We start from the raw sequence: 25695 nt of genomic DNA, 5'->3' as shown, positions 1-25695 counted from the left end.
AAATTGGTAAATGATGCAAATTAGGATTTTTTTTTTGGAAAATCCATCATCAAACATTTATTGGCACATTACTGGTTATGGATAACGACTAGAACTAAAATAAAATTTCTTCTCTTGCTATCTCCAAAAGAGGCTTCAGGGTCTGACAAGTTCTGCTATGAAAAGCTAAACACAGAAGGCACGGAGAAGGGAAACTGTGGGAAGGATGGAGACCGATGGATTCAGTGCAGCAAACAGTGAGTGGTCAGCTTTGGGGCCTGATGAGTGAATGGGAAGCCTTGGTTCAAGTGTAAAATGGGCACAAAATCAATGTTACTGATTTTTATGAATGTTTAACTATTTCAAATTTTTAAGTAGACATTTAAAAAAATGTTAGTATATCTAGAAGCAAAAGGCCACAGGCTACACTGTTTTTATGGCACAAACTCTCACAATTTCTGTAAAATTCAGAAAACTCTCACACGCTGTATTTTACTTGATGCTTGTTTTGAAGAGATACTTTGCCAAGGTATTACAAGTTAACATTAGTTTTTGTTTGTTTTTTAATATATCTTTATTGATTTCAGAGAGAGGAAAGGAGAGTGATAGAGAGAGATACAAACATCAATGATGAGAGAGTCATTGATCGAGCCCGCAACCCGGGCATGTGCCCTGACTGGGAATCGAACCCCGATCTCCTGGATCCTAGGTCGATGCTCAACCACTGAGTCACGCTGGCCGGGCTGTGAACATTCTTTACGTGCAACTCAGTGCACATTTGCACACATTTATCTAAGGCCCGTGCCTTGAAGAAAAATTACTAAGTCTTCAGATGTATATTTTCAGTGCCACCAAGTGGTGTCACACTGTTCTCTTTTTAAAATGGTTATACTAGTAACCCTACCAGCAATAATATGTATATGAGAATTTTGTGCTACATTCTCACCGATGTTTGGTATTATAGGCTTTTTACTTTTATCTATTCTGGTGGGTGTGAACTGCTATATGATTGTGGTTTTAATTTGCATTTCCCTGATTACAAATGGAATTTAATACATTTTCATGCCTTTTTTGGACAATGGATTTCCTTTCTTTGGGATGTGCCAATTCTATTCTTAGCCCATTTTTTTTTTTTTGAAATTTATTGTTTGCTTAACAAATAGGCTGGAGGTAGGTGCTGTCATGATGGGTGAGCCATTTAATAATGTCATTAAGAACCCAGATGATTTCTGCCCCTCTGCTCTGTAATCCGTTGCATGTTGAGTTTGTATCCTTATGCTTGTGAACTTAACAGTTGCAAGTTAGATGTAAAGGCTCCACATTCAAAGCAGGAGGCAGGGGTAGGAACAGTGATCTTCCTGTCTGATTCTAACCTTTTATCCAGAAAGCAAAATTCTCCCCAGAGGCTTCCTAGCCAGCTTTCCTCACTTCTCAACACCCAGGGCCACTTTCAGCTCTAGGAGGATAAGAAGGAGGGATGGCTAGGAAAGAGGGTGTAGGAAATGTAAATGAGTGAGTAGCCAAGACACCAGTCACAACCATCTTTCAGGGCTGAGCACTTTGCTACCCACAAGCAAAATTGTGATCCTGTTTGTAAGGAAGGAGGGGCATCGTGGCCAACCAACAATATTTGATCGAGTGTTTTTGTTTAGAAGGAAAGAGAATATTTTCTTATTTTGAATATATATGGACTAAGTAGTTTTGATTTTTTGAGCATGGTTCCTCCTATCTTACTGTCTTTTTTTTTTTAAACATGTTTAGTGATGTGTTCTGTGGATTTTTACTCTGTACCAATCTTACTCGAGCTCCACGTATTGGTCAACTTCAGGGAGAGATCATCCCAACTTCCTTCTATCATCAAGGCCGGGTGATTGACTGCAGGTAACATATTAAATATTGGAAAACCTAAATAATAAGAATTACAAATTTAGAAATATTAAGGGGAATTTTTCTATTTCTCACAAAAGGAATTTTGACTGAGATTTATTATCACCTTTCATGTTAAGTTATTTAAAAAACAAAGTTGTATCTAGAATTGCAAATTACATTTGTTCAAAAATTGTACCAGTTATTAGTAGTGAGGCATTCCTTGTAATTATAATCTTAAGAGTAGAATTAGGTTATATGTTTTGAATTAGGTTAAAGTTTTAAGCATTGGAATATGTCACTGTTTGAACACTGTGTATGTTTTATTTTTTATGATAAGGAGTTTAAACTTTATTTCATGCAGATGTGTCTGGTTTAGAAGATGGTTTAATAAATACTTAATCACATATAGAAAATATTTATTAAAATATTATTTATAGCTGTAGGCAAACATTTGATTTCCAATTACCTATGAGTACAGGCACAGAAATATGAGGCTTATTTTTTAAGCCAGGGAGTTGCATAATATTCTAAATAATCATCGTTCCCTTCAAAGTAGTCGTAATTCTAAGATGCGGTGGCCTCATTCAGATGGTATTGTCATTGCTTAAAACACTTTTGGGATTTCCCCTACAGAATTGCCTTTAGCATCTGCTAACTTTTATCCTTAGTATCCCCAGAGTAGCAAACCTTATCTTATGCGAGTGAATGTAAGACCGGGAAACGTCCAAAAATAATTTTGAGCAACATTTGGTTATTTGAGTAACCAAATTGGACAATGCTGTTTTGGTCAAATGATTGCTGTTTTTCTGTCTTTTAAATGGCTCTGAAGGCAATTCTAACAGGGTCTTAGACAGGAAGATCCTTCCTGGAATAAGTTTATTGCCTTCAGATATAGTTTGATGGATACAAGCTTCCTTTGAATATGTAAGTTTTCACATGTCTCTAGATATAACAGCCTTGTTAAGTTATATTGTTATATTCTAAATTGGTATATCTGTAAACTATTCGGCGAGGTACTCTATTAGCAATTATAGCATTGATTATTACTTAAATTCAACTTGTTTCTAGCTTTGAAATTTCAGAAGTAAATATCAATAGAGAGGAACCAGTTTATTTTTCAATCACGAGTAATCCAATAATAATTTTCAAAATGTCTTTATTGCTATTTTTGCTCAACATCTGCCTTTTTGTACTATGGCACATCTGAAAGCTGTGGAGAGCTCATGAGATCGCTTCTCTTATGCACTGCCCTCGCCGCAATGTTGGTCTTGAAAACAAGTGAAGATTTAGAATTCACTTGGTACAAATGACACCTTTTCTCCTGATGATGTGTGGTATAGTGATAAAAAGTAGTTTCTTTTGTCATGCCCTTTTATTAAGGGGAGGTGGGGAAAGGAGGAAGGGAAGGGGAAAGTAGAGAAATCCATGTCCAAGGACAGCCTTTTCAGTGTCATGAAGAGCAAGGCTCGCTCATGTTGAGGTTATTTTCCGAGTATGGGGCTGATGGCTGTGCGAATATCTTTCTCCCTTTAGTGGTGCTCATGTGGTGTTAGATGATGACACGGATGTGGGCTACGTGGAAGATGGAACGCCCTGTGGCCCATCCATGATGTGTTTGGATCGGAAGTGCCTACAGATTCAGGCCCTGAATATGAGCAGCTGCCCACTCGATTCCAAGGGTAAAGTCTGTTCGGGCCATGGGGTAAGTAGGCCCCCGTGCTCCAGTTCAAGCCTTCATTATCCGGCATCCTCAGAGTTCACAGTGGCTAGATCGCCAGTTCAGCCACTTTCCCTCTGTGGCTATTGCCAGTATCTACGTGTTGACTATGATTATTTTCTTAGTCTTATCTGTTAACAGTCACATCCATATGTATTGATATGGTGTATTTTTACTGCTTCTTTTATCACTGGCTATTTGTATCACCACATTCTCTAGCTATAGCTTAACATCTAAGGAGTTGGAAGAGATTGATACGATTTTCTGTGAAGACCCAATGTGATTACTTTGTACCATTTGAAATAAGTTAAGCCCTCTCAGTAAGTCCCTTTCAGCTGCTCAGCATGCATGCTGGGCATCTGTGTGTGCAAAGTCACACCCGACTAAAGATTGGATCACTGGTGTAATCCACATGTTACAGTTCTGTGGTTCCGTTTGCATCATTGCCCGTCAAAGAGCAGATGCTCCCTCTACCGGTGTGTATCTTTAATTCTGTGAACAAAGTGTTTGGGCAGACACACCTGGCTAACATAGGCTTAACCTGCTATCCCAGTGACTCTGGGCAAGTCAGTTAACCTCTGTCATTCATCAGGGTGCTTGTGTGAATATAAATGAGATGCTGGGCATTGAACACTTAGCATAGGTGCCTAGCACAGAGAAAATGCTCAGTAATTGCTGCGTGAAAAGAAAAGCACGGGGCAGACCCTTTCATTATTTAGATCTTGCTTCGTGCGCGTTATAAAACTTAATGCAGTGAAAGGGCCCTTGACTTTACTCTCCTTCCACTTTTTCGCCTTGTTAAAAAAAAAGGCCAAATTCAATCTTGTTAACCATAATCACAGTATTCTAACATTTCCGATTAAAAAACTTCTTACACCGATAGGCTTAAGTTTGATTTTATCACTTTTAATAACCCGTCTCTGAGTGTATTTCACAGGCAGATAAGGGTGCAAACCACCTTGCCTCTAGTTTGCAGACAGTTCTTTATTTCGTCTAAATTGCAAGTCCATTCCAGCCTGCTGCTTGGTCCCTAGAGTACGAGAGAGGAGACAGTCACTTTCGGAGGGTCTTACTGAGAGAAGACCCTGACTGAGAGAAGAGCTACTAAGGACAGGCAGGGAAGGTGGGAAGGGTGCTCGTTTGGCTGAAAAAGTGTCACCAAATGAATTTGGCGTTGAGTGTGGTGAGGTCTTGCAATGCATTGGTGATTTATGTCTCCTGGTCTTTATCTCTGTCAATGCCTCTTGAGCCCAGTATCTATTCATTCCTTGAGTTAAGCATATATATTTCTAAAATATGGTTGTAGAGACGACTACTTATAAAATAAACTACATTGTGAGACATTTGTGTACTTAAATAACAACATCAATAATTAGTATTTAGTTGAAAATTTTCTTCCTTTTCATCTTTTTGTTGTTGTTAATTAACTGAAAAACCACCATTCAGCTACCTGACCCATACATGGTTTCCTCTTGTCCAGCACCTGAAACTGTGGGAGACTTTTAAAAAATGCCAAATGGTTTTTAAGTGTCTGCCTGGCCCGTGTCTCTTTCACGTCTATCAGCAGTGTTCCGCAGAGCGCAGTGAAGATGTTCCATGTCTGTTGTTTGTTCTTCACAGGTGTGTAGTAATGAAGCCACCTGCATCTGTGACTTCACCTGGGCAGGAACAGACTGCAGTATCCGGGATCCGGTTAGGAACCTTCCTTCCTCCAAGGATGAAGGACCCAAGGGTTTGTGTGATTTCAGTTTCAATTCCCAGCACACTGAATTCATTGGTATTCTTCCGATGGAGCCAATAAAACAACTTAATAAGTTTGAAAGGGGACACAGTTTTTAGCCATTAAAATGTATAGTTCATGTTACTGGATTCTAGTATATCATATTGAAAAATATTTATTATCCTTTAGTCTAGAATGGAGATTAGGAAGAAGTGAGTAAATATACCAACTCCCTTTCTTTCCTTGAAACCTCACCCTTTTTTTCATAATCACAATGTTAATGATTTTATAGTTTGTCTAAGCTATGCCAGTTTTCTAATAGATAAATCTTTTTGAATGACATGCGACTCTGGCCATTCCTTAGTACTTGAAAAGTGAGGGGCATGGCAGTTGTCGTCTTCCGTGCTGTGTTTTAAATGCACTTTTGACTTAGGAAGATGTTGGAGTTTTTCATGGAACTCGAATTCTTCAAAGAAAGCATGTAAGATCTGGACCTTTGTTTTATTCAGCCATTAGAAGGAGAGAAATTAGAATTTTAGAATTAGAATGAGTCTCGGTGACCAACTGATACCACCCTCATTTTGTGGATGAGAGCACCCAGGCCCTGAGGTCTGGTGACATGCTCTGCTTACCCAGGTAACCAGAGGCAGGGCTGGGACCGGGACCCAAGTGCCTGATATCAGGCCCGTTCTCTTCTGTTACATAATGCTATAAGGTTGTCTGTGTCATCCTAAATATGGTAATCACTATGCCACTATTCTCTCTAGTCCCAACCCATCATATGATTTTCAAAGAGCAAGAAAAGTCAGCAGTTGCAATAGGCTTATGGTAGCACCTATAGCACTGTACATACCTGAGAAGCCAACGAGTCACTAGAATGATTGGCGTAACCCAGTGACACCATACGTACATCCTCATGGTACTGCTAACAGTGTCTTATAATTTTCATGCTTTTTTCCTGCAGGTAGGAAAAACACATATAGAAATAGTATCATTTTGATCTGCTTAGTTTTGGATAAAAGCTCTTTTAAACTCTCTGAACTTCAGTATCGCTCATATGGGGAAATACGACTTCAAAAGCATATGAATTCCTCATATGAAAGCCCTCAATTCCTGAAGAGATTTAGGCTGATTCAAGTGCATGCTTAATGTTCAGTAATAATGGGTATGTTAAAACACTTTTCATACATTTGCTTAATATGCCCATGATATTAAAATTCTCTAAGAATCATAATCACACCCTTATGGTCTATTTCTGGTCTTCGTTTATTACTAAAAATGAACCAATTCCACTTTTACATGTAGTCTTTTGCTACTTTAAAACTAGAACAAAAAATTCTTGGATATACTTTCAGAAGTTAGATTTAGAGAAGGTTTACACTCTGACAAAAGATGCAGAGGTTCATTTTTTCCAAATGTTCTATCCATAGCATGCCTGTGATCCTCTTAAAGATCCAGAGGGTGTTCCCTGGAGGTTTTGTTCAGACCCTTTTATCATGCCTGTAGTCATCAAATCAGAGATCCCAAGGCCTTAGTGGCAATTTAGTCCAGACCCATTGTTTTACATATGAGAAAACCAGCTTAATTATCAGAGTTAACAGATAGGTATGGGCAGAGCCAAGAATAAAAGGAGCTCAGTGCTTTTTCTGAGCTGGAGCTCAGTGCTTTTTCTGTTTCCGCACACCGCCTCATTTAGAGCTAAGCATGTATTAACTTATTTTATGCTGGTTATTATAGCACCGTAATAAGTACAAAGAGTGAAACAGTGACCAAGTAATGATTAAGCTCAGCTGACACATTACTTGTGGAGGGGAGTGCTATATTATTAGCATTTAGTATTTTGAAAACAACAATTTATGTCTTAATACCTTGAGGAGTAATAGTTAATGTTTAGTTTACCTTCTGCATATATCTTTTTAAAAGCTGACTTCCTTTGTAAGTGCACAAATCTGTGATTTTGTAGTTCAAGTGATTAGATATGAGATGTTATGATTATCATATATGATTATGCTCGTGTTTGCTTATAACTCACTTAGGTATTTTTCTCACTCACAATAGCCTCATGAATAATGTAAGGATTTACCAAATTTAAAAAATTTTCAATAACTGTGAGTTTATTTTGTTTGGGTTCAGAAAAATGCCATGATATTTTTATTGACAGCTAAACTGACTGAATTAATATTCTTATATAAAATAATTTGTTTTTCATTCCTTTAGATATTTGTCTCTATGTATCCCCAAATGAACTTTTTATTATCATTATTTCTTGGGAAAGAGTAAGGACACCTGAGTGTATGTCTGACATATTGAATTATGGAGCTAGATAAAATACTTGTTTGTAGTGCCAATATGATAATTCTAAAGTATAAAGAATATATTTAGTATTTATTTCAAATCTTAAATTTTAGCAAAATAATAAATCCCTGCAGAAAGAACTTTGGTCCATAGAGTAGAAATGATGGCTTTGATGCCTCCTGTCTTTGAAGTACTAAGGGATATAGGATTATAGCCCCTTTTGGCTCATTGGAATCACGTGGATTAAATAATGCATCTTTCTGTTTCAGAAACTCTCTAAAAAGTAAGAAAGGAAAAGAAAAAAAATTACCTCTTAGTTTCTAAAACACAGTGTCAGAATATCTGAAGCATGCCTTGTCTGTGGAAGAATTCCACATATCAAATAGAAATTCTTAAGAAAAGGAGAAAATTCATAGTTTTATTCTTGCTACTATATACTCAAAAATTCTGCCTTTGAGCACTTGTGGACCTAGATAGCAGGGGCCAGTACTAAAAGTAATAATAACAAACCAACAGACAACAAAATAAAGAAGGAAACAAAAATGTAAACGTACTGCCAGGTAATGAACAGATTTCACAATCGATCAAGTTACAATGAAAGGTAGTGTGTCAGAGAGTGAGGGCGCAGAGCGAAGGTCTGACAGGATGAGCGCCTTACTACCTAGACCCTGTAAGGGGTCCATCTTCAGGCCTGGTGCGGCGAAGGTTTGGTGCCCAGCATAGGTCCTGGAAGAAACAGGCAGTTAGTAGACAATGAATGAATGAGTGAACAAATACAGTTACGTAATAAATAAATTAGTACAGAAGTAAGACCAGGGCATAGCCCTCCAGAGGTCCAAGGAATTTCCTTCAGATGAGATGATAAGTTCTTGGTAGCGGCGAAGAACGGCTGAGACCTCAGTTTGCAAGCACGGCCCCTGTCAAAATCTGCCCGCCTGTGAGCCGCTCCATTAATTCATGTCGGTCTGAAAACAGATCGAGAAACTACCTACTGGAAGAGAGGACTCTGCTCAGTGTCCTGATAAAGAACCAAATGGATTTCACAGATATTTTCAGTACCAGAATTTGAAGTCACGGGAGGGAGGGAGAACACGGAGGGGTGAGGCTCCTTTGGAAGAAGCTATTTCTGCTTTCATCGTGCTTTGAGGTTAAGAGTACCTACTTACCGGGTAACCATATGGAGGTAATTTTCTTTCTCTGTGGCGACTGCACACTGTCTGTTTGTCTTGAGTACATACCTGAAGCATCTGTAGAAATGTCTCGTTCCTCTCGCTGCGTTTCTGACACCTACACGGCCAATTGCCTAATTCTCTGGATTCTGCAGTAGTAAGTTACATCCTTAGCAAATACAAAAGCCGTATTAAATAGTTATTTTTATTCATCATTCATACAGCTACTATAATTTTTAAAATATTAACAAATTTTCATTCAGGATCACATTTTATAGGATTGTGTTTCCTATAATTTGGCAATATGTGGCTTATATAAAAATTGACGAGGTAATAGGACTCTTAGGTATCTTGACTTTGAGAGCCAATGCCTAAAACTTAAGCAAAAAAATTTTTTTTAACATGATGTATCCTAGCTAACTTAGTATTCTGAAAGCAAGTATTTTCTAAGGTCTTAGAAAGAAAATGAGGCATTATATCCGGTATTTCATCCCAGTATTTGCCTCTACAATTTAGAAATCTTGAGCTATGGTTTAGGCTATTTTGCATTGTTATTGTCGTATTTGGAAAACATTACCACCACCTTATATGTTGGTCTTTTTTCCTTTCCCCTGCATTCTCAGTAGTAGCCTTTCTCTGTTTTCTGTTGTGTCCCCATCTATTTTTTTTTTTAGAAGAACAACTCCGGTTGTGTTTAGTTAATGATGAAACTAGACTCTTTCATGCATATGATTTGCCCTGGGGTAAAAGAAAGTAATTATACAGTTGGTCACGTGGGTTAGAGATGGAAGGTTCTCTCTCCTCTGGGATAATATTTAGCTGAAGAGGTCAGTGATCCCAATATTACGCCTTAAGAAGTTGCAGCTTCCAGTCGTGGTCCTCTGCTTTGTCTCACTGTGCCTCGTGGCACAGTCTGGGTGAATGCAGCTTGTGACACTCATCTCTGCTTTCATTGGCAAAGCTGTAGGAAGCCAGTACTTTCCATCTGCTTGGAAAGTGAGATGAAGTGCTTATGTGTCCACACGTTTGCACGCACACATACAGACACACAGACACACTCAACCCTAAATATTCTGCCTTCCTGCTTCAACACTAAACTCCTTCTTCCCTGTGCAGAGAGAACCCTGGGGGCTTGGTCTCGTTCCAGGGCCATTTTGCAATGAAGGCTGTGCACAGAAGCGGTGACGGCTCCTCAGTAATTTACTACTTGGTGGTCTGAAGGATTTAATACACTTGCCAGAGATCCTTACTTTCTCTCAGTGCAAAGTTTATACACTGCAGACTATAAACAAAAAACCGAATGTCCAAATACTGTGGCAGAAACACAAACATTGCAGGGTTATTTGAAATATACTTTTCCAGGTAAAATAATTTCCCAGGTAACAATGCTTTTAATTTTAAAGATACTCTCTTTTTAAATTTGTAAGGATTTTCACTGAATTGAGTAAGTTCTGGATTTAAAAAAGATGTAGCTTCTTAGGCATATTTTCTAGTTTGAGGATTCTTTAAAAAAAGTATACTAATGGTTTATAGCTTTTGTAATTAAAATATAGATTTGCTGTTCTGCAGTTTAAATTACATTTTAATTTGACCTCACTCTTTATAGGAACTATAACTCCAATAGGATTATTTACCTGTTTAAAAGTTTAAGAGCTTATGTTTTTAAGTAGGGTTTTTGGAGATGGAAGGTAAATTTAAAATTGTCCTTGAATATTTTCCATGTGTATATAGAGCTTAATGTCAAGTCATTGAACAAAGATTTTAATATTTAACTTTGAAAGCATTTCCTGAAGAGGTGATTTTGTATGTTAGTGAAATCAGTGTGTAATTAACTTCCTTTGTTAAAAACAATCTCCGTTTCTCCCTCCGCACAGTGAACATGGCCACAAGCAGGCTAATAGGTGCTGTGGCAGGCACCATTCTGGCCCTGGGGGTGATTTTTGGAGGCACAGGGTGGGGAATAGAGTAAGCATCTTTTTGAGTTTCAGAGTGTTTCTGTTTGGTCCCGGTGTGTGACTGACCCCCGGTCCCTGACTCCCTGTGTTGTCTCGTTGACGTGTTTCCCGTGGTAGTGCTACTTGTGCTGTGATTTGGACGTGTTTGTGTCGTGTGGTTTTCTCGTGCACTGGAGAACCTTCTCCTGTCTGGAACAATGTGGGGCATGAAATAACACTGGGTGCTGACGATGTCTTCACAATGGAGGCGATGGTCCAAAAGTTTCCATTGCTCCTCCACTTGTAAAAGTAATGTTAAGACACAGACCTTTTTGTTTTTACTATTGTATTGGCAAAAATGCTTTTATATGAGTGTTTTATTAGAACTCTTATAACAAATTTAATCACCATTCAAATATATTCACATATACAACTAGGAATATCAACAGTTGCAGCTCTTTTTAAATATAAGCTGAATGAGAGAAATATTTTGCACTAATATTTTCTCCATTGATTGAGAGTGATATAAGAGACTTTAGCTTAATTTTAATTTATTTTTAAAAAGAAGGTATTTAGGATACTGCGTTTTCTTCTTATAAAATAGGTTAATAATTCAAATTTGAAGTTTATATAAGTATTTGGGAGCAAGCAGCATTAAGAATGAAGATATACTTAATCCAAACCTGCAAAACTTTAAGTGAACAGTTGAAAATTATCTGGTGCGTTTGTCTTCAGCAGTGAGTGTGTAACCATGACCTGCGTGCCACTTGCCCGTTGAGCCCTCACAGAAAAACAGCTTTCCTGGTGCCTTTATTTAGGTTGCTCTGCACTTGAGCCACATCCTCAGAATAACTGTCAGTTCTCCATGGGCTATTGCTTTCATGAGATTGCTAATCTGCAGACTGAAAGATTATCATGATTTCCCCCCATCTAATTCTGGAGAGAGCATTTGCAAGTAACAAAAACACTCCTTTACATGCCGTCTTTTCTACTCACTGTGGTGGTGATAACACTTCACAGCAGCCCAGGGACAAATGACTAGTGTCTTATGGAATCACCAGACACCTTCCACTCAACCTGAGAACATCACACACATTCCTCCTTAGTCCCATCAACACACAGATGCTCTCCTTTCATACTGGGCCTGGGAGACCCAGGACCGAAACAGCACTGAGAGGGTGGTCCATAGGTCACAAGCTGTGCTGATTACCTTCGCCTTCTCCCCTGGATTGGAGGGCTTTCACTAGATGTGGATCTTCTAATTCACGTCCCACCGGTCTGGACTGTGAAGCTAGTTAACCCCCGGGAAGCTAGAAATACTTGAAAAAATATTTTGTTTCTCCATACCTACTAGAAAATGAAGTATATAAGAAATAACTATTTAGAAAAAATGAACTTGTATAAAATTTCACCTTGGGTCTGTTGACTGGATTATGTACAAAAGTTATGTTTCTTTTCCAGGGAAAATTCCATACATACATATGTGAAATTCCTCCTTGGAAGGAAGGTCATTTTAAGAAAACCATTCCGGTTCCATTTTTTATATAATTTATTGACTGTGCTAACTGAAGGGGCAAATTTTAATAATTTTCCCATTGAGTCTTAGAGCTAGGCAGAATCCAGACCTTTGTTGTAAGCACAGTCCTGTCATCCATCCCTTCCAGTGTTGTTGGTTTGTGGCTATTTCTGGTTGTGACAGGTAAGTCTGTATAAGTGTATTATATATTTTTCTAAAAATAGATGTTATTACTCTTGGTTTATACAATGTTTTTGTCTATTAGTTTACTGATTAATTTTCCTTTAAATTCTAAATTTTGCCATAGTTGCTAAAAAAGTAAATACAGTTAAAAAAATAAGATCCACACAGTACAATGTAGTTTTAACACTTCCTAGTTTAACTGGGGGTGTAATGAAATGTCATTTCATCATTAAGGACTCCAGGGGCAGAGGCCTTGTTTTGTTTTGCCTTTATTTTTCCTCCTTAGTTTATCACTGTAAGTCAGGAATCATTTCTCATGGGTTATGTATTGATTCTAATTCCAGCCTGTTTTCTGAGCTAGTAATGTGCAAATCGTGTCTAAAGCATAGATTACGTATATGGCAATATAAACATTTTTAAATGTTTGTTTTAAAATCTGATTCCCTATTAAGCTGTGAGGAAGAAATTCATACATATGGAATAATGTTTTGTTAGCGCAGGGCTTAGCGAACTCTGTAAAAAGCCAGATGGTAAATAGTTTGCAGGCGACAGGATGTCTGTCACAACTGTGTGACTGCTGTCTTAGCATAAAAGCAGCCGTCAACCGTATGGACGTGAATGAGCGTGGCTGTGTTCCAATAAAGTTTCTTTGAAAGCACAGTCAGCAGGGCCAGATTTGGCCTGTGGAATGTAGTTTGCTGACCCTTGGTGTATGCCATAAACTTCAGAGTCTAACAAATCTGGGTTCGAATTTTGCCCTCGTCACATGTTGACTTCTAGAAGCCTCTATTTCTCCATCTATTAAACAGGGGTAGTCATAGTCCCTACCTTTTATGGTTTTGTGAGGATCAAGTGAGATAATGTCAAGTGCTTAAAAGTGCCCCCACATAGTAAGGACATAGTGTATAGTAGTGAACCTGCTTTTACTGCTCTCATTATTTATTATTATGGGTGATTCTAAAGGCCACTGAGATTTGTGTTCTGTAGAGAACCTCAGTGTGTCCAAACCCAGAAGCCTGAAGAGACCACATTGCTGAGCTCTCATAACTGTCCTCCACCTTTCCATCGCACCCACAAGCACTTGTTGGTCGCTGAGTAAAAACATGACGTGGCACACAATTTTAGTGCTGCTACAAGTGGCATCCATTTATGTACACAGTCGAGGGCACTAATGTGAGCAGAAAAGAGAATTTTTTACACAGCAATGAATGCATACAAACCCAAGGATTTTAGGGCAACTACCAAAATTGGCCCTGTGACTTCGGGAACAGGGACATAAAGTTAGGCCAGAAAATCTTTTGCCATTAGGGGGCGCTGTACCTGCATATTAGCATCCTGTAAAATGTGACATTTAAAATAATCCTTGTACTAAAGTGAATGTTGCTGACATTTGAAAAGCGTGAGCCCAGGTGTTTTCCCTGTGAGTGGGGAGGGTCAACCCTTCCTCAAACAGTCGATAGCAACTCCGCTTTCCTTTTTCCATTTCCCTAAAATTACCCAAATGAGTTTTACGCTTTCTTTATATCTTGCCTTTGGAACCCCACGCTGCTTTTAACGCACTGTACTGGTCCGTGCAGTGAAGAAATATATCTTTGAGAACAAGGCTTCAAGTCAGATCTCTATTGGTACCCGCCTCCTGACCTCTGAATTTTAACTGTCTCCTAGCGGGGGAGAAAACATTTAGCGTTCAGACAGCTTTCTGTGCTGCTTGCAAGGACACTCGGGTAGATTATGTTTCCTTCCTGTCGTGCCCTCGTTTGCCGCGGGGTGAGCTCAATTAATGCAGTGGTGCACTTTATGGGCTTTACTCGTTTGGTTCGTGATACTGGGAAAGGGGAGGAGAAAGACGGGCACTGACAGCATTTGGGGCCTCTTTGCTTCACATTCTGTGAAAGGTGAATGGAATGGAACTTAACTGTCAATGGTGCAGAAGCTTTAGATGTAAAGGCATTCAGATCCCACCAGCAGCTACCCACAGCACGGAAAGTGAAATTAAGCTAAGTCAGTAAAGGTGATTTGTGTGTTTAGCAATCTTTTATGCAGGGTATTGACTTCCTGAAACCGCTTAACTGCCTTTCCCTTGTGGTAACGAAAGTGGTTGGCTCATATGACTTTCTTCCCATGATCCTTTGTCACAGGTCCTAGTGCCACCAATCTCATAATAGGCTCCATCGCTGGTGCCATCCTGGTAGCAGCTATTGTCCTTGGGGGCACAGGATGGGGATTTAAGTAAGCAACGCCGCATGCCTTCTTCTCAGTGGCTCTGGCACTTCTCTTTTCTGCTTACATAACCAAGTTTTGAGTTCCTGCTACAAGTTTTAACAGTAAGACTGAGAGAAATAAATATTTTTATTCACAACTGGGTCAGAAAAGAAGAAACACGGAAACTCCAATGTTATCATCAGGCAAGTGCGGAATCATGAAATTGGAAGGAATTCACATGCACCAGTGAGAACAGAGTGAAAGCTCTTTAACAGAAGACAATCTAGCATTTAGGGGCAAGCATTCTGAGATACATTTACTAACATACAGGTCATCCAGGAAACTGTGTAGTTGGGAATAGTGGACATAAATTCCTTGCACCTGTTTCAAACTGGTCGGTAGTCCATTGGCATTTGCCATTTTCCCAGCCTAAGTAACCCCCGGCTCATCTTTCACATACAACATATGTAGCTTTATGATTTGAAAAGCTTCATTATTTTATAAAAACAGATTTTCAAAAACATTTTCATTAATTCCCTAACCAACTGGATTGGTTTCACATTGGAATTTAAAGTCTGTGGCTTTGCGATGCTATTTTCTAATTAACTGCTAATATTGACGTGACTGGTAGGCCTGGTGTGTCTTCATAGTACCTTTTTAATTTGGATTGTGCATTGATCGTGGAACTGTTTAAATAGATGTGTCATATAATAACAAATAACCCTTAATTAAAATAAAAAATTTCAAACCTAATTGATTCAGTTTGGATGTTTCCATATCTCAGATTCATTGGATAATGGCTTTATATAGCTTTTCATGCTGTGGTGGCTTAGGATTTGTAAGTAAAACCTCCTGTGCTAAGTATTCCTCGTGAAAAAAATTGAACTTCAACCAGATATATAGAAACAAATTTAAGTGGGAAATAAGACCATTACCCAAATTCAAAACCCACTCTGCCTTCATCAGGTTACTCAATAGAACAGGGTGGGGAACCTTTTTTCTGCCAAGGGCCATTTGGATATTTATAACATCATTTGTGGGCCATACAAAATTATCAGCTTAAAAATTAGCTATGAAAAAAGCTCCTAGATTTATTGAATTTCGAGTCCCACCTTGGCAGGACCAGACCATATGATTTCATGGGCCAGACATTCTCCACCCCTGCAATAGAGGAAGCTTTTGACCTGAATTGTCTGAAGTTGCCTTAATTAGGATGTTTAGTTGGTTTTATATTTGGAATCCTGAATTCAGTATATTTAAACCAGTTAAAAATGTTATGATTAGAAACTGATTATGGAAGAAAAACAACCCAAAAGCTGATTTAAATAAATTCAAGCCTACGAGCTTTTGAGTAGTTTCAATTTGGAAAGCTGTTATCAAATAGCACCTCTTTTCCACAGAGAGATTTATGAACTTGAACTTGTTTGATTGAACAGTAGTTTTGGCATCTGTGTGTTTTCAAAAACGCACTCCAAATGGGCAACTCATGTTTGAATTTCTCATCATAATATTAACAAGGCATTGCCCAGATACTGAGTCACTCATGTGGCACATGACAAAATAACATGTTTTTGTTTGGACTGGCCTAATTCAAGCAAACATTTCCTTAGTGCCTCATTACTGTAAACAGTCATTGTACATTACAGTTGTCCCACGAACTGTTGTTTTATAGTGCCCCCTTGAACTTTTTTACAGATATGCCTCAAGAAAACTTGGCTCATGCTCAGGCTTATGACTCTGGCATTAGGAAACCTCAGTTTCCAAGGCTTGGAAAACAGCCTACTGTGCATCTTTGCTATCCAGCCACATGCAATACCAAAATTTCCGTCTCAACATTTGGAGATAAGAGCACAATTCTGTAGCAGGACCTCAAAACAGCGGCCTGGCCTAGCTCACAGCTTGAATTGCATGTTTCTTTGGGGAAAAACGGAAAAGCCTTTATCACTGTGTATATAAGTGGATTAGACCCTGCACAGATTTTTGTATCTGAGACAGACGTCTAATCACCTGAAGATCGGAACAAAAAGGGCCTCTGGAGAGATGGGCATTTAGTGAGGTGAGAAACAGCTGTGGGACACTGCAGGGAGCAGCACGCTGTGCTAGGTCAATGCCCTTCCCTTGGCCTGTGACCCTAAGAAAGAAAGACATTGGAGAACAGTGTGAAGTAAATATTCTTTTTTTAAAAAAAATATATATTTTTATTGATTTCAGAGAGAGGGAAGGAGAGAGAGAGAGAGAGAGAGGGAGAGAGATAGAACATCAATGATGAGAGAATCAGTGATCGGCTGCCTCCTGCACGCCCCCTGCTGGGGATCGAGCCCGCAACCCGGGCATGTGCCCTGACCAGGAATTGAACCCCGATCGCCTGGATTCTGGGTCGATGCTCAACCGCTGAGCCACGCCTGGCTGGGCATGAAGTAAATATTCTTATGCCCTAAAAAAAAGTGAAGGAGTGAAATAACTTTAGGAGTTTAAATGTGGGGAAGCTGCTGCTGTTCGTGCTGACTCTTGGTTGCTATATGAGGACCTGAATTCGCTTTGGATTTCAGTAGTAGCTACGTGGTCTGTGTTCAACATGAAAGAACTACACTCTGCAATAAAAGACCCTGGGTGCCGACTGCTCAAGCTGAGGTTTCTGGCCACAGGGGCAGCCGGAGAGGTGGTTAGTGTGGACATGCTTTGGAAGTGTAATGACTCGCTGGTTGAATGGAAAGTCTGAGTTTTTCATTGAGTTCAATGAAAATACAAAAGAGGTTCTTTTAGAATCAGAAGTTGAAAAATAATTCATAAGAAAGATCGCCCTAAATGCCTTTATTGGAAATCCCTCCTGAAATCAGGTTTTTATTACCAGAAGAGACATTAACAAAGTAACCTGAGGAATTAGAGGGAACATGAACTTTCTGTTAAAGGGAAATGTGTAACCTGCTCAGGGGAAGTGTTGCTTTTCTCTGACTCACGTGTGTTCAGGTGGAACACTGCGTAATGTCCATGCAGAGGAGGTGTCCTACCATACTGACTTGTTCAAGTGTAAATGAGGAATATGGCTCTGCTTTCACCCTGATGCTGTCTGTCATTTTTTATAGTTTTCCCTCTTAAACTATATTTCCTCTGAAATAGGTGGGGAAAAGCAAGAGTACATGTGAGTGTGCATGCATGTGTGGATATATGCACCTTTGTGTGTGCAAGGTGATAATGAAGGTTTATCAAGATTACTGTGATAAAAAATAATATAAATTTAGATTACTTCTTAGCAGAATAGTAGAATCTGAAAGCTTTGCTTAATGAGAACAAGACTTCCATAAGCAAGGTGATAGAATTCCTGAAAAGAAATAAAATGCTTTATTTGGTAGGTTATTTTATTTAACTTATTCTGATATATTGGCTAATGTGGTAGACATACCTTAGTAACTTCAGTTAATTTCATACCCCAAACATATAAGGTTTCTCAGGGATGATTTAGTCTATGGATTCCCAGTCTTTCAGGTGTAAGAATTTTTCTCTGAGAAATCCTGTGAAAAATGAACATAGGCTCTTGGCTCACCAAATTGTCCAACATTTCCCCATATCTGCATTTATTTACCCTCACCTCATGCTCCGTATCATCTCCATCACATACACACGCAGACTAATGCTGTGGTGCAGAGGCTTGCAAACCTCTGTCCTGGTTGACTCACGGGGACTCGTGGCCTCTATCCGATGTTGAAGAATAATCTACTTGATTAGATCATTAGAGCTGTTGCTTTTACTAGACTTTGGAAAAAATCATGTAGATAAAGGGTCATTTTAGTAGCATCTTCTCTAAAGCTTAGGAAAGGTGACAATTTCATGAAAATAGAATTTTGTATCTCCATTTAAATGAGCAGAATTGCTGTCATTATTTTGGACATGGCTGTTTATCTGACATTCCCTAAATCTGAATACAGGAAAATCGATGTGAGTAATATGGTCATTTACATGCACATAAACTGTATGAACACCATCGTTGATGGTAGTAGGAAAGAGAAATTCTAGGTAGTGGCAGGAAAATTACTTGAAGGTAGCAGTGACATAATTTCGTGACAATTCAAATAGGATGAATATTGGGCCTTTCCAACTATATTGTAGTTTAGGATGAATATTGGGCCTTTCCAACTATATTGTAATGTCTCAGTCTGTGGAACCCCCTCACCATGTCCCACTCTCCCACTGCTTGCTGTCTCCATGGGATCCAATGGCAATAACGGCTATACTAGCCTTGTGGAGCTGCTCTTGACGTTAAAAGAGTTAATTTAATAAGTGTGTATGTAAATATCATGCGATTGCTCCTCTATGAGAAGTTACTTGGGTTGCAAATTCTCACTGAGCCTGACTTTGTAAGCAGTTCTGTTTGGCCTGTTTTACTTCACTGGCCATGCTAAAGAAAAGGCTGTTAGGTGCCCACATAAATGAGAATTCCAAGGACCCCATCTGGGTTATCGAGGGACATTAATGTCAAGTTGGATGAAATTTGAAAGGAACTTAATATTTTCTCAAAGAATAAATGTCATCCTCGTCGTGGTCTTCTTCTTCCTCCCCTTCCTCCCTCTTCTTTCTCCCCTTCCCCCTCCTCTTCCTCCCCCTCCCTTCCTCCCCCTCCCTCACTCTTCCTCCCTTCCCCCTCCCTCTCCCCTCTTCTTCCTCCACTCCCCCCTCCTCCTCTTCCTACCCCCCTTCTTTTTGCTTTTGGGTTTTACAGAGTTAGGAAATGGGACCCTGTGACCTACTCTTTCGATAAGGAGGAGACCAGACTGCCATGACCGAATCCCAGTGCAAAACTCCCCTAGTGTCTGCCACCCCTGAGTTAGGCACTTTCTCATGCAGGCTGGCCCGGAAGACCCCGTTCAGCCCCCTGACTCAACCCCTGGGGAGGTGACCTCAGGCTAATATCACCTAAAGAGGGCTGGGTGAGGGGCCCTTGGCGGGCGCCAAGGACTCACTGTGGAGAGAGAAGAAGGCGATAGCGATGGGTAAATACGCCCTTGAAAGATCTAAAGGCTTTAGAATCTGAGATGCTTATTGTCACTGGAAGAGCTTTGTTTTAATTTTGTATACATGTCTGTGTGTATATTGCGGACAAAAGTACAGGTTTTTCAGAAGTAGTAAAAGTTAATGAAAACTGGGTCAGTGCAAGGTTTACGGTTTATGGTAATATTTTATAATGATCCAGAAATACCTTACAGGCTATGATGAGAGAGTTAATTGCCTTCACAGTCCTGGTGAGCAGAAAATATTCAGATGAAACAGTTGTGGAAGGAAGACAGCAGACATGTACCCATGATAGTTGTGCTCTCACATTACAATTGGACAAAAAGACTTTGTTCATAGAGAAAATTCAGGACAGGCAGTTGTCAACATACAGGAGCCCATAGTGGTTACAGCTTATATGTGAGGGACCCTCACAGTGAGCCTGCCATAGGAGTGTCCCTCTTGTCCTCATTTGGGGAGGAAATACAGTCCTGGAGTCCCCTGTTAGTATTCAGATCCTATTTTCTCGTAAGTACATGGTTCTACAGCATAGTTTAGCCTCCTGGTCTGGGCTGAGACCCCGGTCACCCTGTCGAACATTGTTTCTATTTTAAAAAAAATAATGTAATTTAAGCTTCTAAACTGACTTTTAGAAGGAGCACAGACTTGGACACTGGAGGTTGCCTGTATGCCAGGCTGAGCTGGATTGCAGTTACGGCCTTGGACATGGCTGTTCCCCTCTCATTCCCTGCACTTGAATAAAGGAATTTAGATGTGGGCAATATAGTCATTTACATGCGTAGCGTTAGCTGGCTTGCTCTTTCCTCTACGTTCATTTTAATTGAGAAGACATTAGTTTAACATTTCTCTTGAGTCCCAGTAATGCATAGCTAACTAGTAGTCCTTCAGAGTCATTTATAATGTCAAGCAGTCCCTGCTTTGCCCCACCTGACTCACTGAAAGTGTGGTTCCTTATGTTTGTACCGTCAAGGGCTATGAACACAGGTAGCAGACACCCCCCCCCACCCCCGTGCCCTGAAGCAAACTCAGTGACGGGTACATTGTGGGAGACGCCCCTTTTGGTCTCATCTCTGTTTCTGGGGCAGCATCAGCAATGCGTGCTTTCAGGAACGCTGACTCAGAGGAGGGCCGTGGGGTGGTGGGGGACAGGGAAGAAGAGGAGGTAGCACCGTCGCGAATAGTGTTTGCTGCTGTGGGTGACCTGCGAGGTCAGCCAACCACGTGCTTAGGCCATTAAAGATGATGTTTTGATGAAAACTTTCAAAAGGAAAAGGGAAATTTTCTTTAAAGATTTTTATATTTGATATTTCAAAAGAGAAGCATCAAAGTGGTTGTCTAGGGGGAAAGGGAGAACTTTGCAGGATGCCTTTACACCTATTTGGAACATTGGTGGTGGCCTTGTTTTGGATTACCGAGCGGTGAGGAGGAATGTACTGTGATCCTTTTGGTACTTAGGGCTGCAAGGGCACCAGCTGGCCCTGAGTGAGTGGGCAGGGGACTGAGGGCGCCTGGGGACCCCTCGGTCTCCAGTTTTGCATGATGCCTCGGTGGCAGCAGGGTTGCACCCGCCCAGTGCGCAGAGTAAATGCATGAGCCTCCTTGCTTGATGCCCCACATGAAACCAGACCATGGGGAGGTTGCAACCAACTTTTGTTGTTGCCTTGTACAAGTGTCTTGCTGGTTCTTTCTTTTCTCTTTTTAAACATAGGAACCACTTTTTAGGAGACTGGACACTGTGAGCGAGGCATTTTAACTTGCTTCTTTCAACTAAGCTAATCTGCTGCATTTGCTTAACTAACCTGAGCCTGTGTCCATTCTCCTCTGAGTGTACTGTCTGCCTGTGCACTCTGATTTTAAACTTTCTAGACATGAAAAATGCTTGTTCCACTGTGAGGTAAGAGCTCACACAGCCAAGGCAGCAAGATAACTGAGCAGAACAAGGCTTTTTGCCATATTGGCAAAGGCTGATCCACTGATAACTGGGCTCTCAGGTCCTGGGAGGAATCAGCTACAAGACCTTCAGAGGTTTTCTTAGTTCTGATAGCCCCCTAAATGGAAGAGCCCTCCCTAAAATAATTTTCATCTAGTTACAATTAGCTGGGTCAGTGAATTCTGAAATAAGAGAAAAATTGGGCTGCTGAGACTTCCAGTGGTTTAAAATGAGCAACTTGAAACTTCTCTTGGTTTTCACAAGTGAATATATTCTAGTGGAGATGTTGTCAAGACATTCAAGAGTGTCAGGTGTTCTGTGTTTCCATTTCGAGTTATTTTGGAAAATCTGCCTCGGTGTGAGTTGATTACTTAGCTCTGGAACTAGTGTTGTCATGATCATCACCCTTGTCTCATCACGATCTGACTAATATTGTGGATTTCCCCCCTCTGCCTGCATCTCCTTTTGACGCACTCGGGAAGAAATGTCAAGAAGAGGAGGTTCGATCCTAGTCAGCAAGGCCCCATCTGAATGGGCTGTGCCAGAGGAACAGTGCCTCGCACTGTCGGATTCCGGATGTGACACTTTCAGCGATGTTGCCGGAACTCTTAAGCCTGTAAACAAGAACACTGGGTGGTCATGACTGCAAACTCAAGTTGGGGTGCCAGGGATGAGATCAAAGAAAAACTATCCTTTTTGGAAATCATTTCAAAGAACTCCTCCCACCACCTGTCAATGAAAGGGGGGCAAAAGACCATGTTATAAAAAGAACTCTTTCAGAATCTTTTTTTTTCTAACGAAAGGAAGAAGGAACAACAACAACAAAAATTAAGTGCAATAAAAGAACCGTTAAAAATAGCAAATGATTTTTTTTTCTTCTTCAGCCTGCTGGCACTTAGTATCTTCTAAACGATCTGGCATGATTTTTTTTCTTTTCCTACCAATGACACACTCCAGTGGCATGAAGATCTAATTTTCGAAAGGGTGAAACCTGCATGGCCTCTCTACAACAAGCAGCTAGCAGCCAATCCGCAGCCAACCCTGCCGCGGGTCCCCGAGGCGAGAGGCCGGCGAGCGCGGGGAAGCTGCCCGCCCCCCAGTCCGGACCAGGCCACGAGCTCCGGAGCCCGCTCCCGTCGGTCCCCGTCCCACTGTCTCCCCCCCGACGAGCAGCCTTTGGACACGGGAGCTGGGATCTGAGCGGGGATGCTGCTGTACAGCTCTTTTATAAATGTAAATATGGAAATAAGGGGTTTCGACACATTGTACTCACCTGTCTGTACCGAAATATTTTTCTCGTAAAGGTTCTCTGTAAATTTGAGTCTCTTGTTTGCTCCCGTCTTTTTGGTTCTTTTTTTCTATTTCTTTGTCTCTGTCCTACTCTCTTGTAACATGTTGTACAGTGACTGTTGGGCTTGCTTAAAAAAATAAAAAGACAGATGTAGCCACAGATGCAGGGAGTTTGGGCACAAAACAGGTGCCATTTAAGAATGAAATGCTCGAGTGAAATGCAGGGCTTTGAAACCAAAAATAAACAAACGACGGGGGGACGCGGAACGACAAAAGAACCCATATTAGAAACAAAAACTATGTAAAGGCAAATACATGTACCGACAAGTCTCTAAAATGTTTTGTCGTCATTATAAACGTATGTATATAATGTAAGGAAGCAGACACCCTCTCAAGTTAATCACAAAAGTGCCAAGCTCATGATGTTAGTGTTTGGTTTTGACAATTTTTTCCCTGTCTTCAATGTGAAAGGAGGGTCAACTTAAAGCCTTAAATTAAAAAAAAAAAAATACTTTCTCAGTGTTGAAAGCTTGGAACAGAAAGCAGCTTTCCATTTTTTTCATCTGTGCTCCTGTCCGCATTCCATCCCTGCTCTGTCGCCCTGCCTCACGCGGTGGCCCGCTGCGCCGGGAGCGTGTGTGCGGGGAGCTGCGGGCCCTTCCTGCGCGGCTCGCATGGGCCTGACCGCTGCGGGCTGTGTTGTCAGCGGGCCTCGAGCCTCGTCTGCCCAGGGCACGCGGCTGGTGTGTGGATGGCTGTGCTGCGTTACAGCAGGGTTCTGCTATGTACGAATTCCCCCTTTTTCCTCCAGGCAGATTTGCAGATGTAATCTGGGTTCCCAAGTCCCTCAGATTTTAGGTCACTGTCACTGAGGCTGCTTCTTCCACAAATATGCTCATGATCGCTTCAAGTATATAATCAAGTATTAATTATATATGTTAATAAAGAAATTTGGTCCTGGCTTTGTTTTGAATGTAAAACTTGTACATGGTCCATTCAGTGAGCGTCCATCTAGAGACGAATTTTCCTGAAGGCCCCCAAATGCCCACACCTCTCTAAAGTCCTCCTGTTAGGAACAGGACATCAGTTATCCTATGACTTCATGACAGCCAAACCAGTTAGCTTTAAGTCCCTTTCCAGCACGATTCATGACACTAGTCCCACAACTTTGGCTATGACTTTGGAAATGATTATGTCCTCAAAATGTGCTCTTAAAACAGTGCAGTTTTTCTCACCTATTTTTAATCGTGGAAGTATCAGTCATGGAGCAGAAACCTTAATTTCTATATGCTACAATAGACCATAACCTAACATCTTAACCCTGCTGTTGCTTTCCGAGTACTAGGTGCTACACAGGTGTGCAGTCTTTCTCTCGAGCTAGCTGTACGTGTATATTGTGATGACAGGGTTCTCTGCAGGGTGTACCGGCCCTGTTCTGGGCTTCGTAAGACAGGTTGTATGTATCCCTTCCCTCGTGGCAATGGCTCTTGACCTCCAAAAAACTCAGATTACTTGGCACCTCTTCCTGTCACTGCATTGTTTCTGTCTCTCTGTTGCTGGATCCTACTCACTAGTGGACTCCAAGCCACTGCTGAGAACACCATGTACATTTCACTGCTCTTCCAGAGGCACCACGGTGACTTAATAGAAACAAAACCATGGTGGTTACAAAACAAGTTAAATCTTTATTGTTAACTTTTGAGCATTTCACAAACGACATTGTAAATGTGCGATGTTATGTTTTAAATCAGACCACAGTGGTCCCCAAATATTATGTACATATGGCAAATGTCAGGGTAACTTTTTGTTACCCTGGCAGTTTCATAGGTAACCAAACCTATGCTCCAATGTTAAATTATTTGTGTGAATATGTAAAATACACAAGCTTTAAGCTCTGTGTGTGTATGACTATGGAAGATTATGCAACCATACCAGTCGTAAACAGTGGATTATAATTATTTTTGATGGTATTAGGTTACGTAGTTTCAAACTCTGCTGTGTTTTCTCTTGCATATGCCATTCATTTGCTGATTTTTGTGGTGTGATTAATGCTTTTTTTTATTAATTTGAGCTCAAAGCACAAGCATATCACTGTTTAATGTTACCCAACAAGAGTTAGTGTTAAGTAATGACAAGTTCCCATCTCACCTGCTATACGTTTGCTGCATTGATGAACAGCACATGGATGAGATGTATGCCTACTTCATTGCTCACCTGGGACACTGCATGAGCCCACTGAATTAGAGCTACTCCTATTAGATAAATGAGCAGTACACATAGGTGCATGTTATGAAACATGAATCACGTAGAGCTGTGGAGTTTTACCAAGTGGTATGTGTGTTTTTGGTTCTCTTTTTTGTTTGTTTTTTTCTTTTACTATGCAAAGATTGGAAATGCACAAACTTTTCAAAGACTAGTGTCTGAAGAACTTTACAAACAATACTTGAACTCTTTCTTTAAAATCATCCATCGTATTTTATAGTCGTTCCTCCCATCGTTTGATTTTCATTTTTAAATGGCTTGTAATTTTTAAGTGCACAACATGGAGTTTTGTTTGAAGTTAATAAATTCATTCATAACTTTGTGGGCTGCCTATGAATGGAGATTCAGTACTCATTGTATGCATCTTTTAGTCAAGTCTGTATTAAAACTTTTGTTAACATAAATGTTGTAGCTTTATACTTCGATTATTTTTCATACCCCCTTTTTTTGTGTTCTCTTGCATTGTTGAATAAATGGCCATGTGCTGATATCAAGAATTTTAGCACAGGTCTCTCAATCAAAGGCTCCCTGAACATGTAAGCAGTCAATGGAGCAAATTAAAATCTTTGATTAGTGATAGATATATTCCTGATTAGGACTCAGTTTCATTGGATTTATTGCAAAT

General features: G+C 40.3%; 1 protein-coding gene across 3 annotated transcripts in view; it reads left to right on the top strand.

Moving 5' to 3' along the window:
- ADAM23 (ADAM metallopeptidase domain 23) overlaps positions 1–25465 on the top strand; it is a 135997-nt gene extending 110532 nt beyond the window's left edge. The window contains exons 21-26 of one of the 3 annotated variants that reach the window (XM_081143479.1): positions 131–236; positions 1741–1860; positions 3382–3550; positions 5186–5297; positions 14521–14611; positions 22001–25465. In XM_081143479.1, coding sequence (XP_080999605.1) covers positions 131–236; positions 1741–1860; positions 3382–3550; positions 5186–5297; positions 14521–14611; positions 22001–22049 — 647 coding nt within the window. In that variant the 3' untranslated portion in view covers positions 22050–25465. Of the gene's footprint in view, positions 1–130; positions 237–1740; positions 1861–3381; positions 3551–5185; positions 5298–10623; positions 10715–14520; positions 14612–22000 lie in introns of all 3 variants that reach the window. The other 2 variants (XM_081143480.1, XM_081143478.1) reach the window with 2 other exon arrangements.
- The last annotated feature ends 230 nt before the right edge of the window (positions 25466–25695 follow it).

This window comes from Miniopterus schreibersii, assembly GCF_964146895.1.
Source record: "Miniopterus schreibersii genome assembly, chromosome: 7".
Classification (NCBI taxonomy): domain Eukaryota; kingdom Metazoa; phylum Chordata; class Mammalia; order Chiroptera; family Miniopteridae; genus Miniopterus; species Miniopterus schreibersii.
The sequence above is the reverse complement of the archived record's forward strand: the minus strand, read 5'-3'. Positions and strand labels throughout refer to the sequence as shown.